Raw genomic sequence first — 17,542 nt, 5'->3', positions numbered from 1 at the left:
TGAGTTTAATAACACGCTTCTATTTGACTATCCACCAGCCTGTACATAAACTCTGGGCGATAAAGATCGGCAGCATCAACGAGAGTTCCACGTTGGTACTTACTTGAAGTATGAGCGTCTTCAGCTCCTGATCGCTGAGGAACGCTGGCTTGTAGTGACCTTCCGTGTATGAGGTAACAGCTCCCAAGATGGTCTTCAAGTGCTGCACAGCCATCCGTAACACGGTCAGCTTGTCGAGTTTCCGAGACATCGCGTGACACATGGGTACCATCTCCGAAAGCTCCATGATGTAAGTGTTCATCTTGTCCCTTCTTCTTTTCTCGATCTCGCTGTGATTCTGTCTGCAACACGTTAGAGGCACATGGAAGATGAATACGTTCGTTTTACATTCGTGTTGAACATAGAGACCTAGACACCAAGGTGTCTCTTGTAACAGGAATTAAGATAGAAGCTTTGAAAGTTCTACTTCAGCGAATTCGATGCGAATTTAGTTGAAAATTTAGTAGATAGAAAGTAGACCTCGAATTCTTCAATTTTGTCTAATCTAAATTTAAGACTAAGGGAGTCAGATCAATTGTCACTAAATATACTTATAATACTACTTTAAGAGTGCTCTCCATTTGTTAATATAATTTCGTGAAGACTGTCTCTCGCTAAATAAATGAATGAATATTGAAATCCTAATCCGAAAATCTAATAATTAAGCGTAATGGAAAACGGGAAAGTCATCGACGATGTAGCTGTTACAATGGCGAAAATATCGCGAAGGGTCGCCGATGTGTTAAAGTTCGCGCTCTCGTTTTATCGTCGTCTGTGTCGCCTGCCACGCGGCCGTCGTGGTCGTGAATCATTTATAAAAGACGATTCAGCCAATAACTGTTGCTTTTGTGAGCGGAACGCCACTGATTTGCCTCCCAAGAATATGCATTCATAGGCCTCGGCGACGAATTGGTCGGCGGAAGTCGCCGCCACGAGAAACTGGTTTCGGTTTGCGAGGGGGCCGTCGCCTTATTAATTTGAGAAACATTCGTCTATGGCAACGTTCCGCGAACCAACAACCGCGTATTATCATAATTTCAGCGTCGCTTTAATCAGCATCTCCATGGCAATTATTCTTCGTGCACGCTCTTGTTGCGATTACGTAAATGTGTGGAGCTGTATGGCGTGGCGCAGTAAGGGATTGTAAAGTCTTTGGGGTTTGTAGTGGCTGGAAAATGAAACGAGATCTTGGAAACGTGAATTTTAATAGCGGTGCTCGTTGAGCTGTAAGTTATGAAAGGGGACCTTGAGTGATATGTAAAAACTATGAACTTGGGACCTGGTGTCCTTGAGGAATAGTAGAATCTGACGATTAGAATAAAGATGGCGAGGGGGTGGAACGATAAAAATAAGATTCACTATTTCTGGACAGTAAAAAGAATTTTGTCTGCCTAATAGAAGATCTGTAATGTTCAATTTTTGTGTTCTGTGTTATACTCTAGAAGTATAATAAGAGCCTTCATGTAACCAGTTAATTAGTAAAAAGCACAGGAGAATGTTAAAGAATACCTACCACGTGCTTTATAATAGTAATAAGCAAAACATAATATTCCTGAGGTCAGTTTAATACTTTACCACCAGCGACGTTGTTAGAAATACTCAAACACTTTCTGCATCTGCATGTACCTTTACATGCGCTCTTAAGCAGTGACTAACAAGAAATGAAGAAAGGGAGAACTCTCTGTTGCCGTCGATCGTAAACAGAGAGATAGTTCCGAGAATGTCTATAAAGGGAAGTTGAACTTGGTTTTTCACAATCGTGTTTGTAATCACGCGAGTGCAAATTGGATTAGTGACGTCGTTGGTGAAGCCAGTGTAATGAATCGAGGCAGGTCAAGGTGGCATTTACCTTGGCAATACCTGACATAATACTACATAACCGCTGACCAAGATTAAGCTTCGAGGCATAATGCGATATCTTGTTATCGCTGAAACGAAACGTCTAACGTGCTCCTACGACTTTGAACAACATTTTTGAGACTACAGGCGCCTTGTCATTTACAACTAGGTACAGTGACTCCCTTAATTACACTAGTGCCCGAATACTAGTCATTGTATTCAGATTGCGTCAATCTTACATCTTAAGAAATTTAGAAACTAATCAGGTCTCTTACTTACTTTTTGCTATCGTCATTTGTGCGAACTGATTTGGCGTCGTCTCCCGCGTCGTCCAGTATATCACTACCGTCGCTGAAACAGAAAGATCATTGATTATAAAAAGTTGTTGAATATCTTAAAAAATTTGTACTGCATAATAACTGAAAAGGGTTGAAACACAACAGAGTCTGCCTAAGGAATTAAAGATGATTTTCCTGTGAATACAATTTTTTAGAAAACAATTCTTAATTTTTAAAGAATTATCAATTTGGTGGTAGAATAGCCTGCCTGTTCTACTTGAGTAGTTCGAACAGGGAATACTTAATGTAACCACTTAATAATTGAAGAAGACCTACTTGAGCCCAGAAACGTCGAAACATCGAGAAACCAAATGTATACTGCTGAAACAATTTCTTGGGTCTATACCTTTCGAGGGGGTCGTTAACCCTTTGACGCGAAATTTCGCCAAGTTTTGCTCACATACAGCTTCCTCGTACTTTTCGTCCTGGGCAACTTAGGAAGCACAAGCTCCTTATTTTTACCACAGAAATATTTCAAGTCATTTACGAATTTTAATGCATTTAATTTAAACATAGATGACACTAGACTGAATTTTTAATAGCCATTACAAAAGATTAAATTTTCTTGCATACTAAATAATCATGTACCAAGAATTTAACTCCTTCCCCTGCTTGAATAGATTGACTCGAAATTAGATAGATTCTGGTTATAGGTAACACAGCTGTGTCACTTACTAAAGGCAATTTCGACCAGCCACTTCCCGTGAGATGCAAATCTTCGGTTCTGTTAATGATTAAGTTAACCCTTTGAGCGGGTAACCGACACCCCGATTGGTAATTACTTGGAGTTGCGGCCGTTTAACAGGAAACGTCACGAAACACGGTGTCGACGGGAGCCAAGAGGGTGAGGGGCCAAGAAAGATGTTTGTAGAGGGAAATGTCAGTCTTGAATACATTTGGCGGGCTTCGTTTCGACGTATTCTCTACGGGCACCTGAGTTAATGTGTGGCAGACCAACAGTGTACAGTTTCTGACTGTACCAAATCAACTTTGCACAGAATAAAGGGGTTGCTTCAACATTTTTTCATATTTCTTTTTACAACACTCACACAGGATTACTATAATCGATTTACTATGTATAATACAGTTTTGTGAAGTTTTCTGAGTAACTTAATCACGTGAAATTGCAAATTTTTCTACAAATCTCATAATTAGATTTTTTATTTTTCAGGATTTTTACTAATATCTACTCTATATTTTAAAATTCTATACAAAATTGTTATTATAAAATTTCTTAAGACTCAAGACTAGCTAAGATCGAATCCTCAAAATATAACACGCGTTAGTTCGCCTCATTTTCTCTCAGAAGAATAATGCATAACTTAAACTGCAATTTCTGCTTCGTTATTTCTGTATAATTTTACCATATACTAAAGAGGCATCCTCCCCTCGAATAAAGTGCTACTACCAATAATAATAATAATCAGCTTAGCTAGCTCACCACTTTAAACAGCAATTAATTTAGCTCATTCCACTCAAAGAACGAAGTCTCCCTACAAATAAACAGAAACATAAAAAAAATGCTGATAAAATGAGCTTACTGGCAAGAGAGCTTTCGCTTCCTAGAAACCGCGACGAATTCGTCGGAGGTATCGGTGGTGGTTGGTCCATGGCTGGGTGTGATGGATGCGCTGCGTTGGTGATGATGACGATGATGATGGTGACGGTGGTAGTGATGGCCGGAGGCGGGTGCCATAGTCGGGGGTGTCTCCATATGCTGGGGCGGTTCAGCCCCCGTTACGATCTGCGGGCTGGTGTCGGTGGTGGTGGTGGTGGTGGTGGTGATGGTAATGGTGGTAGCGCCAGTGGTGCTGGGGGTGGCGGTGGTTGTGTTGTTGCTGTTGCTGGCGGGGGTTGGAGTCAGGCTGAGACCTTCGCCACCCCCCGCCGAGGCGGTGGTTACTTCCCCCACCCCCGCTCCCGTACCTATGTCTCCGAAGTAAACCGTCGAACACGAATTTCTGGGAACAACAGACCAATATGTTATTAATTATTTAGACACAGAATTCAGTTTGCGAACACGCTGAAGCCTTTTATGACACTCTTCGAGGGTCTATGAAGACGTAGGGTAAGAGTGCCAATTACTGTGTACCAGATACCTATTTTTATTAACTGAGAATATAGGCAATTGGTCATAATTTCATTGGTGCTTTCACATTCCTTACCCATGAAAGACCCATAAAGTAATAATTAAGGTCGTAAAATAGGTTTAGTGTCGTAGGTATTAGATGACGGTCTAAACTTCATAAGACATTTGATAATTTTATTAAATAGGTATTTAAAAATATTGTGAAACGCTTCAAAGGTTAGCATGGCGAAACTGTGCTCGCCTGTTTTATTATACTTCTCAGGTTAATAGTGATACGTCTTGTTGTATGGAAAAATAAAAGGAGAGCACAGTAATTGGCACTCTTACCCTAGCAATTCTTCTGACGAGATGAATATCGATAAGTGAAACGATGTTAAGGGTTGAATAGCTCCAAGAAACATGTCTGATAAAGGTTTCGCTCAATCTACTGAAAAAAGAAGGAAAAGTGCGTGGTTATTACGTGAACGTAATTTATATCAACAATCTCCTATTTTCCTTTTAAGAGGCTTTTCTCAGAGGCATTGTTCTTCTTCCTCTCTCAAGCGCGGGAAACAAAAATGTTTCGAAAGACCAGGTTATCCATTAATCCAAGTTTTACTTCGAATCCGTACAGTCACTGTCAGTTTCTCTGGCAGAATTCGTAGCCAACCATTCACTGTTCGCCACAAATCTTGGTAACAGTGGTGAAAGAACCGAGTGTAACGAACCTGCCAGCAGTTATCGATAATGTACTGTATAGTTGCTCAGACGATTTTTTCTGAACCAATGCATTTGATTGCACTGTTCTATGCATGCTTCACTGAACAGGGACTTTTTCTCCACGATACGTGGACTCAGTTTCGTAGTTGCGCGTTGCATAGGATTACGTAAACATTCTGGATAAATAAAAATGATGCTTCTTAGATAAACAAGCCAGGCCAAGTAGTTTTCCTTTCAAGAAAATTGGAATACTTCGGTGAGTATACATGCGATCGTATTTCAGGAAGCGCGAAGGTGTTGCAGCGTTTCTGCCTCTGACTGCATTCAGATTGCGTCTGACGATGTCTTCCACGATGACTCGATGACAATTCTCTTCGGTGTAGCTGTACAGAAAGACGTGACGAAGGTCGGCCATCTGGATGTGCGCGAGTAGTTCCGTATTTTATGATGTAACACGCACGATTAGTGTAATTCTATTTATCGTAGATGCGTCAATGTAAGCAGCGTCCCAAGAATTCCACTGCTTTTGCACTTTGATAAGAAAGGCACACAGTAATCTTCAGACGTTTCTCCAAAAGTGCTCTTAAAAAGAGTATGCGAATCAGAACTTAATATTATTCAAGTATTCTTTATTATTAATTTATTATTAATTTACGTTTATTATTAATCATTGATTATATATTGGATAACGATGCATTATGTAATTTTTCATATTAAATTGCATAAGGAAATGGATTGAGTAAATTACTCAATATCAATTTTACATCAGTCTAATAATTTATTCGTTCCAGCTAATGACTATCTCCTACAAAAATGCAAGTGAATGCTATGAAAATTGAATAATTATATATTATGAAAGACCCTTTAATCCTGATAATAATAATACTAATAATAATCCTATGAGCATGTCGTCGCATCGACGGTGTTTCAGTAGTACAAGAAGAAATTAAGCCAGACCGCAGAGTTCGCTTTGCTGTTACGATATCGACTTATCGTAATCTCTAATTCCTATTGAGGGAATACTCAATCGAGTATATCTCTCATACGTCATCGCGGATTAAGAAATGTGCACGTACGAGGCTTGTTACATAATTTCATAAAGATTGCGGGAAGACTGTAATGCGAGGGTATATATTTCATTCGTTCCTTTTTTCCTTTCCACTGACAACTAGTTCCATATTATTTATTACGAACAAATTTATAATGTTTATTACAGTAATTTAATCGCTATGCGATTTCATTTCTTTAATCGTCCCACATGATCGTTTTCTCATTGACATTTAACACTAGAATCACCATATCAGTCAAAATGATTGATACGGTTATTTATTACGAATGATGTACTTTTTTAGATAGTATGTTAATGTTTATGTTGAATAAAATGAAAAAAGATATTAACATTAGATATAAACATTATTCTGTGAATTAAGCACACTGTTAAAAATAGGCTTGCGTAATTCTAGTATTAATTAAAATTTGTAATAGAAGTTTCCTACTTTTATTTTTTGCACTATGCGGTGAGTATGCAATTTTATTGCACTATAAAGAGAGTGCAAAATATAATTGAAAAATGACTTCATCTACAGTCTGAATCACTACGCATGTCTGAAACCATTTCCGCCAGACATAGTGTAAAGTGTTGAATGTGTGTTATATTCTTCTTTTCCTACGATGCAATTATCACAAGATTGATAATTAAGATCTTATGTCACTTAATAAATCTTCCGGTGATACAGCGTATTTAATCGGTGGTTAGTTTTTATTATACAGTTTTATAGAGTCAATTAGTCGTCTCTTAATGTGATAAGTTTCCTTAAGGAGAAACTCGAACATTAATTTTATTTAATTACAGCACACCCCCCACGATCTGAGTGATCGAAGACAACTCTGTCAAACTGCAAAATTTACAAGCTTGAAATGATGAAATACCACCTGGGACATCCGTCACAATACTAATGAATGTACATGCATTTGCAAACTATTAAGTATGGAAGTATAACACGACATGCTTTTGTCGATCGTGTGAGTGCACACTACATATCGAACAATTATGTCATTCCATCAATGTGTGATCGTCTTATCGAAGCAAAGACGTAATAACTAACTCCACAACAATTTTCAAAGAAATATTACACGCGGGTAGTACGACAAAAAAGTTAACATTTATCTTCACTTCCATCGTATGTTAATGATCGCTGATAACACAGTACGTACACATTTAAAAGAATACCGAACATGAAAAAAACACATTTTCAACCTTTTTGAGTGTTCAAGGCGAATACAATTTAAAAAAAAATATGCTTCTCACTCGTAAAAGCAAGTCTACAGAAAAACAGAAAACTTTCGAATCCATATAAACGAAATCCTATTAACTCCGACTGACCTTTCCTCCACAGCTCCACGATTATTCACGCGAGTAACTAATTGCACATGGTCTAATACGTCTGAGGCTCTCAGAGATTAAGCATCACGATGCATCGCGTTTGCGCTGTTAAGAAAACTCGGTTTCAAATTAATCCGCGCTTCTCTATGACAATCGATGAAAGGTGTATCGGCCATACATCTTCCAGACAATGATAAAGCCCCGTTGCGTAATAAGTTTAACGTATAAAATGTCGGGCATTCGCCGGTCTACGAACTCGGAAGAGAGGGAGAGAAAGAATGGAAAGTGAGGCCCGTAGGGCAGCGATCGGTTGCGCCATGCTTCTCTGAAAGTTCTACGCCGCCAACCGCTAAACTTGGAAGCGGTATACGCGGCAATTATTAGAAGAACATTCGATATCTCGTGGCGTGGAAAGGCTCGCTTAATTTGCTGCTACATGCCTTGGGTAAACTGTTTAACCTGCCAAGTCGCCGATCTCGAAACACCGAGGGGATTCGACGATATCTTGCTCTAGTGATCGGGTTGGTGGACTGATTTACGCTCTGCTCGGGCTAATTCAAAGAATTGTGGAAAAGTCAGGTGAGAGGTCGAATCATAGTTACGATTGAATTAGTGAAATGAAGAACAGTACTAGTCCAAAATTAGCTTTTTCTAAATTATCTAGAAACTGTATGTAAGTAACATAAAACAGTGGTGGCTAAAGTCTGATGTGCGAGGAGCTATGTGTTATCTATCAGAAATACTCGAAAGCCTCTTCTGATTGCTCTTAGAATCAGTAACTATGGGTAGAAAAATGAATAAATATTTGAGCTGCTGTAGTATTGTGAAAAAAAATCGTACAGTAGCCAGCCTGGTCTCATTTTAAAGGATGAAGCCTCTACTTTATCATCCCTGAATTGAATTTTCCCGGAAAAATTTTTGTAGTCGGCTGCAGGCAGAGAAATGGAAGGTTGTTTTTCCCAAAATATTGTCCGAGCTCAATCGACTCTACGGACCTTAGCGAATTTTTTTCGGGACTATTTCTGCAGTAGATATCAAGCTTGAAGCCTCTTCTTTCGAATGAGACCTTGATGAATGCTCTATGATTTTTTTTTGCCGAGTTATGGCACTTAGAGTGAAAAGTGGGACTCTGGCGTCAGAATAGCGCAGCGATCGAGGGGTCGAAAAAATGGTCGATCTTTGAGCTGCTGTAATTCTGCGAAAAAAAATCGTTCGGCAGTGAGCCTGGTCTCATTTTAAAGAACGAAGCCTCTACTTTATCATCCCTGAATTGAATTTTTCCGGAAAAATTTTTGTAGTCGACTGCAGGCAGAGAGATGGAAGGTTGTTTTTCCCAAAATATTGTCCGAGTTCAATCGACTCTACGGATCTTAATGAATTTTTTTCTGGACTATTTCTGCAATGGATATCAAGCTTGAAACATCCCCTTTCGAATGAGACCTTGCCGAGTGCTCTACGATTTTTTTTTGCCGAGTTATCGCGCTTTGAGTAAAAAGTGAGCCATCAACTTCGAAATCACGCAGTGATCCAAAGTCCGAAAAAGTGGCCAATATTTGATCTAGTGTAACTTTGTGAAAAAAAATCGGAGGGAGGTGGGCTTAGTCTCATTTTAAAGAGCCAACCTTCTACTTTTAGACACCTGAATTGAACTTATCCGAAAAAAATTCTCTAGTCCATGACACACCGAAAGAGAGAGGGTGATTTTTCCTCGAACATTTTTCAACTTTAGGCGACTCTTAGAAACTTGAAAAATTTTTTTCTCGAGATTTTTTAAGTGGATGTCAAAGCTGAAACCCTCCCCTTTCGAACAAGACCTTGCTGAATGATCCACGATTTTTTTTCGCTAAGTTATGATAATTTAAGTGAAAAGTAGCACTTGGGCATCAGAATAGCGCAGTGATCCAAGGGGTCGAAAAAAAGGTCAATCTTTGAGCTGCTGGCATTTGGCGAAAAAAAATCATATGGCAATGAGCCTGGTCTCATTTTAAAGAGCAAAGCCTCTATTTTATCATCCCTGAAGTGAATTGTCTCAGAAAAATTTTTGCAGTCGGCTGACAGCCGAGAAAAGGAAGATGGTGTTTTTTCTCAATAAATTTCCCTACGAAAATTTCTAAAACCTAAAAACCACAGTAAATACTCAGAAGAGTCATTTGCTTTGAATCTTATGTAATTGAACATTTAATTGTCTCAGTATTCCGCTAATAGTGGGAACTAAGTGTGAAATAATGGGTCAGGTTTGAGTGACAGAGAAACTTGAAAGTAATGGAGAAACTAACATTCACGGTTTGCCAGTGTCATGCTTGATTGACAGAATCCTTTTACTGATTTATGTTCAACTTTGAGTACTTCTTGATAAGGAATTGGGAAAAAGTCAGACACGACATGAAGAATCAGGAACTGCGACTAAATTGATCGATTATTTTGAGCATGCAACATGAAGCCTTTTTCTAGTGCTTATGTAATTTATAAACTATGAGAACGCTCTTCTAACAAATAGTTCATTACCTTAGTATTGCCACAAAGCATGTTTTCTTGAAAGTAAAACTATCTTTCATAGACGTAACAAAACCAGACAGCTAGTTGTTCAGAAAATTTTGTATGTACGTATGTTGAAAGCTTGCTCTACTTTTTATTTAAAAAATAATAAATGATTCACTGTAGAAGATCGTCAAGTTATTATAGCGTGGGAATCCACGAGAATTCCACTTTCTACTTCTCTCTCAATTACATCAATTACCACATTGCTACAGTTACCAGCTCCCTCAATAGGCAGTTTTTCCCAACTAAAACTGACTAATAAAATCTGAAAGACAATAAATGCTTCACAGCTTGGAACTATCGTTTTCGATTCCTGCTCTTACTGCAGTGGCAGAGTCCATCAAGAAATAGAGAACAGCATTAATGCCTGACTCTTCCTGATAACGGAGATATCAGCTGCCTGCTAAGTGTTATTCATGAATGGTAATTCCGCGAAAAGTGGCGCCGGCTGCTGTGACTTTAATCTCAGTTGCTGACCATAAAACAACCATTTCTTCCTCATAGTCTCTTTGTTCCCTTTGCGTTTTGTGCAATGTACAGCTAAGCCTTCGAACATTCACACACTTAATGCATTTAGACGCAAATTGTTAGACGATTTCTAGAGGCACCATTTAAGACAGCTGCGTTCGTTAAGAAAAAGCAAGGGACATAGAACACTATCCTCTCAGAAGGTGCATTTTACACGGTGATTGAGATGAAACATGCAAGGTTTCAAGTGAATAACCGATGATAATTGCATGCAAAGACAAATCGGAGTTTTAACGAAGCAATGTTCAATGGAAACGTCGAACGTCGGGAATCGCGACGACTAATGAGGTCACGTGCTGATTCAAGGGTAGCCAGTAACACGAATAATCGTCTTATCATATAGTAGATGCTTCTAGTTATGTCATAATCCTGAAATCGATCCTTACAGATTTCTTATTATTAACTAATCGTCTGGTGATTAAAAGTTCAATGCACAGCATCGTGTGCTCAAAATTATATCCATAATTAATTCTTAATACACCTATTCTTGAGAAAAGATACTTTTTTGCTCTACAAGGAAGCTAGTAGAATAAGTCTCAAGTCAGACGTAGAAAAATCAGTAGAATAAGTCTCGAGTCAGACACAAAAAATCAGTAGAATAAGTCTCGAGTCAGACACAAAAAATCAGTAGAATAAGTCCTAAGTCAGAACAACGACATCAGTAGAATAAGTCCAAAGCCAGACACGAATTCCACATATTTTTGGACTAATTAATAAATCTAAAACGAATTTTTTTCTATTTTGGCATGTAAACTCACGCTTTAAAATGTCTGATATTTATTATTATTGAACAACCTGTACTATTCTATGAAATCCTTTCAATGGAGGCTGCAGTTCTCGAGTATTTCAGACAGACAAAATACAGTTCCTATTATTACCAGGTTCGCTCGCCACTGGACTATTACACATATACCATACCACTGAGAAGTTGAAACCAGAAACTGCTAAAATATTTAGCGCAGCAAGGATGCTTTAAACAACCAACACTGATCATTCCTTCTCAAGTATTCGCACATCGAGCACATCGAGATGGAACTGTTGACGAACGACAATCATATAACAATCATTGAGAAGAACGCATGGTTTTTCACTTACTCTTGGACAGCCGAGAGATTATAGTAACTCCGTGGTTGCTGTTGGTGGTGGTGGTGGTGGTGGTGGTAGAGTTGAGCACTGGTCGACGTCATCGTTGAAATCACCTCGCCACGGGTGTCGTGGACATGGTGATCCTGGTGTATCCGCGGCTGGAGCTCCTCCAACGATATGAATTCTTGCGGCTCCTGACCGGTGTGGAGGAGCTGCGTGTAAGTCTGTGCCATTTCTTGGGCCACCATCTCCTGTTCTGGTGGTCCACGAAAGCACAGCAGATCCTCGAGCTCCTCCTCCTGACGTTGCTGGTATTGTTGCTGGAGTTGCGGCTGATCTTGACGGAACTGATGACGCTGTTGTTGTTGATGGGGATTGCAGGTGTTCACGCAAGCGCCATCGCCGACCACAACGTCATTCTCGACGGCATCACCGCTATCTTGCAGTAATCCACCCTCGTCTGAAGATGCACAAAGCGTCGTTATTTTATCCACGTCTCGATTTCGGCGGTGTCGAGGCACAAAGCGGTTGCAACGTGCGAACGACCAGGAGGGAACGCGTTCGAGCGTTCGTGGAATGCTATGGAGGCGTCTGGATATGTCTTTGATCGAATGTTCCTTCTTCGAGAAGGATCTCGTCGACGATCGCTTTTGGATTTCGAAAGAGAACGTCGCTGGGGATTGCTTCGAGCTTAATTTTCGGCTTTGTTGCGATCTTGTTGCGAAACGATTCGATGGAGATAAGTTTGATACACGATCGACACTTTGGGGAATGACTGGATCATGTCGCGGTGCTGGAGTGTTGTAATGATATTCCTATCGCGGAGGTTACTGACGATGCATCGATCTTTCCTCTGAAATCTGAACGCAATGATAGATGCACGAAAACCTGACGTATTGCGAGACTTGATAAGATTCTAGAGACGTAATTATGTAAGAGGGTTTGCAATTATTCATCTCAGCCTGTGTCGATAGGAGAGACCACTTTTCTGAATCGCTGGACTTGCATTCAAGTGACCCATTAGTCTTCATCGAACCCTAATAAATTTTCTTTGTGCACATATCATTCATCAGTTGCGTACAATTGTACCAAAGCGATTGTGTTAGTTACAAATTATGCTATAATATGAGTGAATAGCAAATTACATCATGCTGCCAGTGTGCTACCTAGGACTGTTAGTGTTTAGAATGAGTCATTACTCTGTCATATAACTATTGATTCCTAGAATGTTGTGACGCGTTAATGAAAAATTCTGTTTTTAAATTAACCAATATGTAAAATAGGCGGAGATCCTGGGAATATTTTTTTAAAATTCCAAAAAGTGAAATAATTACTATCTGCTAACTAATAATGAAAACAGAGTCTTGAATTAGCAACCAAAGTGTCACAGTTCTATGTGGGGTGGTTCTTAAAAAAAAAATATTAGGTAATGAAACAGTGAGTCAATGATTTCATTCATAATTATCACTTTTGCAGCTTGGAATTGTTTTTATCGTCGACAATACCTCCACGAAATTATTGCAAGATATTTAAACCAGCAGGAAGAGTTATTGAAGGCACATTGAATGAAAGTGATTAGATAATTGTGTATGTCGACCACATTATTTGAGATGGACTAAAAACAACATGGAGTTGGGACACATCGTTACGAACTTCACCAACAATAAAAGGTACTGATATCGTAGTTGTAGCGTCGCATTACGTAAAAGCAATTATAAGGAAGAACAGAAATATCGCCCAGGCTGAAGCTGAATGGCCGCCAGCAGCGTTTGTTTTTTCAATTCGTACCTCGGGGCTGGAGAAATTTAGAACATCGATACTATTGTTCCTTGAAAAATAAGCTTCAATCTATTAATCCCTTAAGCAGACAATTAACCTACTTCGTTATGCGCCACACAACGTCAATCTAGTCTAACGTTGGCTGAGAGAAGAGACGTCAGGCCTACAACACGAGACAGTAACGTGAACAAGTGGCGGGAATGAACACGTCAAGCTACCATTACGATAACTATACCCATTTTTGACACGAAACAGTTCAAACGTCGTGTAAAAGTCACGAGTGTCGCTGTGGATATATCGTCAGTCATTGTAAACAGGGAACGTGCACGCCTTCAACTTTCCTACTTCTTGGCTGGTGTTGATAGTGACGCAATGTCTGCTGTCGCGGTGTATTAGATAAAAGAGATCAGGAAATCCTTTTCAATGCACATGCTATAATTCTAGACCTCAGAACTAAAGTGTATCGAGTCACACAGGGAACAAGTGGACTTAATAGACTTTGAGTCTGGGGTCCAGAGTTGGGAGCAGAGGTGTTTGGGTCTGAAGACTACTAGAAGATGAAGAAATGGCTTCTCAGCTTTGACAGTAGCTTTCCAGACGACAGGATACTTTGTTAATAAGATTTTTATGATATTCTAGTGAATCTATTAACAAGTGACCATATTTTTCAGATTTTGAGCAAATACATTTTGGATAATACATAGAATGAGGTCAAAGTTGAACTTGGTAGTATCTACATCAGAAATAATCGAGTTTCACAGGTGGCAGTATCCAACCACCCTGGAAAGGCAACGAAGACATTTAGTAGATACATGAGTAGCCTGACAAGAAATGGATGATGAATCGATGGTTCTCGAATGAATTCCAGAATGAATAGTTTTTAATTAATTATTGCAGTGCTTCGACTGACAGATGATTTCGTACTTTTTATGACATTTCATCTCTGCACGTGTCATGTGTGAGCGGCAATATGTTGCGAGAGCGTGCTGACTGTCTAAGGAAGAGAATGTCTCACTGTCAGTGATGTGATTCGACTCTACCATCAGCGTTTTCACATTTGAGCAAGTATTCTATAATCCTGGGGAACGTCTTGAAATGTTTATCATGGAGTATAATCTAAACACAGTTCTTTGAAGATTTGTGAGCAAATATAATTGACTTAGGACTGTAAAAGCCTTGTTTGGTATCTGTGAAATACTGAAGACTTCTGAGAGTCAAAAGAAGTATCTACCAGAGACATGAAGACACAATTTGGTGAACACAAACTAAGTCTTCAAGGTACAGCAGCCCTTCAGGTATCAAAAATAGAAGAAATATATACCTAATAAATAAAAAGAATACTAACAATGTAGACATTGCTCTATTTACTCTGTAGATCGTAGAATGTTGCATAACTCGTCTTTTTTGTTTCTTTCTTTCTATTTTAGGTCTAAATCTGACAGCATTAACCTGCGACTATTTTACGTAACACATCAACGTAACGAAATTCGTTCATGAAAATGTCGGATACAGAAAAATGTGTCATTGTTACTTTAATAAAACAAATCTTTTTACAATCTGAATACAAAGTTCAATATTGACAAAGAACTTCATAAATAATTCACATTCGCCTTTATACCTGTCGGATTTATTCAACAATTATAGCAATCAACACTTTGCAAGTTGCTGATAGCAGATCGTACGATCTCATCGGGAATCGTAGGAGAACGTTTTAAATTCATGATGTTAAATGCAGTTACGTAAGTGAAAATACATTAAGAAGTCGCGAAATTTTCCACACGAGGAAAGCAGAGTCTTAATTACGTAACAAAAAATATAATGCACAGCGTCGGCGTCATTCGAGAGCCAATAAAACGATTATGAAAGTTGATCGCGTAAAAAATATTCGGAGACTTCTAAGCCACTGCTTCGAGCAAATGTTTCAAACTATTTTTGATGTATAAAAACAAGGCTCTTTCTACGCTCTAGATATTTATGCAAAATTCCTAGCGATGAAAATTGGGAAGATTAATTTAGGATATTGAAAAACAGTCATGCTTTTTCCTATGAAGATTAAGAAATCATTTCTCCTATGATTCTACTCTATGTTGCAACGTTATTGATTAGAGTTTTGTAATAACAATTTTTGTTGTTTAGTGAACATTTCACTTGATCTTCTGTTGCGCAAAGAACATTAGGGCCTGACGACTTGTTCATCCTCTTACGTGCCGCGATACGAGTAATTGCCAATGGAATCGAGAATTAGCGAAACGATGGATCTGCGAAGAGCGACAGTAGTTTATTTAGCATAATTTATAATCTTGCACTTAATGGTATGCCAATGAAATACCACCGTCTTGGGCAAAGAATATGTGATTTAAATTAATGTCGTAAAAGATGATTAGTATTTGCAATATAATTTTCAATTCGCTGAAAATTATGTGGTTATTATGTACTTGGTGTATAGCACTATGTGGCCTCTTAGAAATCTCAGAAAAATTAATACGAGACACTAAAAAAATGTACTTATAAATACTCTTGCAAGAAATGTGATCGATGTATTTTCTAGACATCATATTTACACAAGTTTCAATTACTGCAGTTTGAAATTGCAGTTGCAACAATTTCGAGGGACAAATAATGCAACCAAGACTTGCGTACTCAAAACATGATAACGTTGTACTATCTGGTAAGAGTTTAGAAAATTACGTGCACGTGCCGCTAAGATAATGCGGAAAATAATAGCCAGAAAATTATATCACTCCTAACCAATTAGCCTTGAGAACATGCGAGAATTTGATTGAACCAGAAATCATAGCAATGCAACGCAAAGAAGGAAAATGCAATTTTAATTTATGATTAGGGCACTTAGAGATATCTAATTACGTTTCAGGATCAGCAAAAGATTCTTGACATTTTCTATGTAGAATCATATGGAACGAAACTTTTTTATTTATTAAGAAAAGTTCTTTAAATCCAGGTCTATTATGTTCACTTGCATTATCTTCACATGATTACGTTATCGAAGACTCAAATCATAGAAGATTGTATATCGATAATACTGCCTTCCTAACTGCGTCACTTTCTTCTAAATGCCTCCTGTTAAGCTACCTCTCTTTCTACTCAGAATTTACTAATTGACAGTCTCCTATCAGAGTTCTTAACACCTACACGCGTGAACATTGCATTTTTCTGTATAACTATACAATCAGACAGTGATTTTGCTCGATTCACCTTGGGAGCTTCAGAAAAAGGGTGCTCTTCGATAAAAAGAGCATAATAGTTTGATAAGGAGATAATATCAGCCCGTATCAGATCAGAAGATTGAAATTAAAAAAGATTACCATCGCTATAGAAGCGCTATCAAAGAAGCATCTAATAAAGAGAAGAAGAGGAAAAGAAACCTCCACGAAAGACAAAAGCAAAGCAGACCAAAGGAGAAAGAAGATAGTAAATGAAAAAGAGTGACTCTGTCGACTATGAAGCACCGACCTGCCCACTCGAAAAGAGAGCAAACTTGTACTCATTGGCAGAGAACTCAAGAGGATCCAGCTACGTGAACCACTGAGTCTTCGAGTACAACTCTGCCCGACAGGATCGTCGCAGAAGAACCGTCGCAAAAGGATCGTGGGTGATGTTAATGAAGAAAGTAGGGAGATACCTTAAATGCTCGACGAGGGGCTCCAAAACCCAGCGGTTGGTCGTTGCGCGACTCTACGCAAAGATCGAGGCATCCTAGATAACAAACTCTCCACATTTTCATAGACACATCTCTTCAGCATCCACTGACCAACTGAAAACCACTATATGATCACTTCCATCGGTTCTCGATCCGATCAGACGAACGATCAGACGCCAAGGGAAGCCACGAACGTCTTCGTCCCGATGTCTACAACTTCCAACTTCGAAACTCTCACACAGGAAGAAATTTCCAGAAGCAAATATCTCTTCTCCTCTTCCCCCGATATCCTTGACGGCACTGGGACACGTGTGGCACTAGTTCGCACGTTGCAACCACGATCCTACATAGGCTGTCGTGTAGCGCGTCTTACCGAGAAGCGCGTACATCCACGTCGTCGCCGACGACGAGGAAGCGGCGGCATCCTCGAGGAGTGCAGAAGGCCTCTCGCCTTCCCTCCTCTCGGCCGATGCCCTCGTGCTTCGAGGGTGCCTCTTTGACGACGACGAGGTCGTGCCGCTCGCGGATCACGGGGCCGAGTTGTCGCGAGCTCGCCGATGCTACCA

At 39.3% G+C, this 17,542-nt stretch overlaps 1 protein-coding gene across 4 annotated transcripts in view; it reads right to left on the bottom strand.

The window, feature by feature from the left end:
- Cyc (basic helix-loop-helix ARNT-like protein cyc) overlaps nucleotides 1-17,502 on the bottom strand; it is a 29,760-nt gene extending 12,258 nt beyond the window's left edge. For 3 of the 4 annotated variants that reach the window (XM_076385082.1, XM_076385089.1, XM_076385104.1), the window contains exons 1-5: nucleotides 17,350-17,502; nucleotides 11,549-11,999; nucleotides 3,758-4,177; nucleotides 2,158-2,229; nucleotides 104-341 (exon numbers count right to left, since the gene is read on the bottom strand). In XM_076385082.1, coding sequence (XP_076241197.1) covers nucleotides 104-341; nucleotides 2,158-2,229; nucleotides 3,758-4,177; nucleotides 11,549-11,999; nucleotides 17,350-17,365 — 1,197 coding nt within the window. In that variant the 5' untranslated portion in view covers nucleotides 17,366-17,502. The remainder of the gene's footprint in view (nucleotides 1-103; nucleotides 342-2,157; nucleotides 2,230-3,757; nucleotides 4,178-11,548; nucleotides 12,000-17,349) is intronic. The other variant, XM_076385097.1, reaches the window with a different exon arrangement.
- Between the last annotated feature and the right edge of the window lie 40 nt (nucleotides 17,503-17,542).

The sequence above is a fragment of the Calliopsis andreniformis genome, chromosome 2, assembly GCF_051401765.1.
Source record: "Calliopsis andreniformis isolate RMS-2024a chromosome 2, iyCalAndr_principal, whole genome shotgun sequence".
Lineage (NCBI taxonomy): Eukaryota > Metazoa > Arthropoda > Insecta > Hymenoptera > Andrenidae > Calliopsis > Calliopsis andreniformis.
The sequence above is the reverse complement of the archived record's forward strand: the minus strand, read 5'-3'. Positions and strand labels throughout refer to the sequence as shown.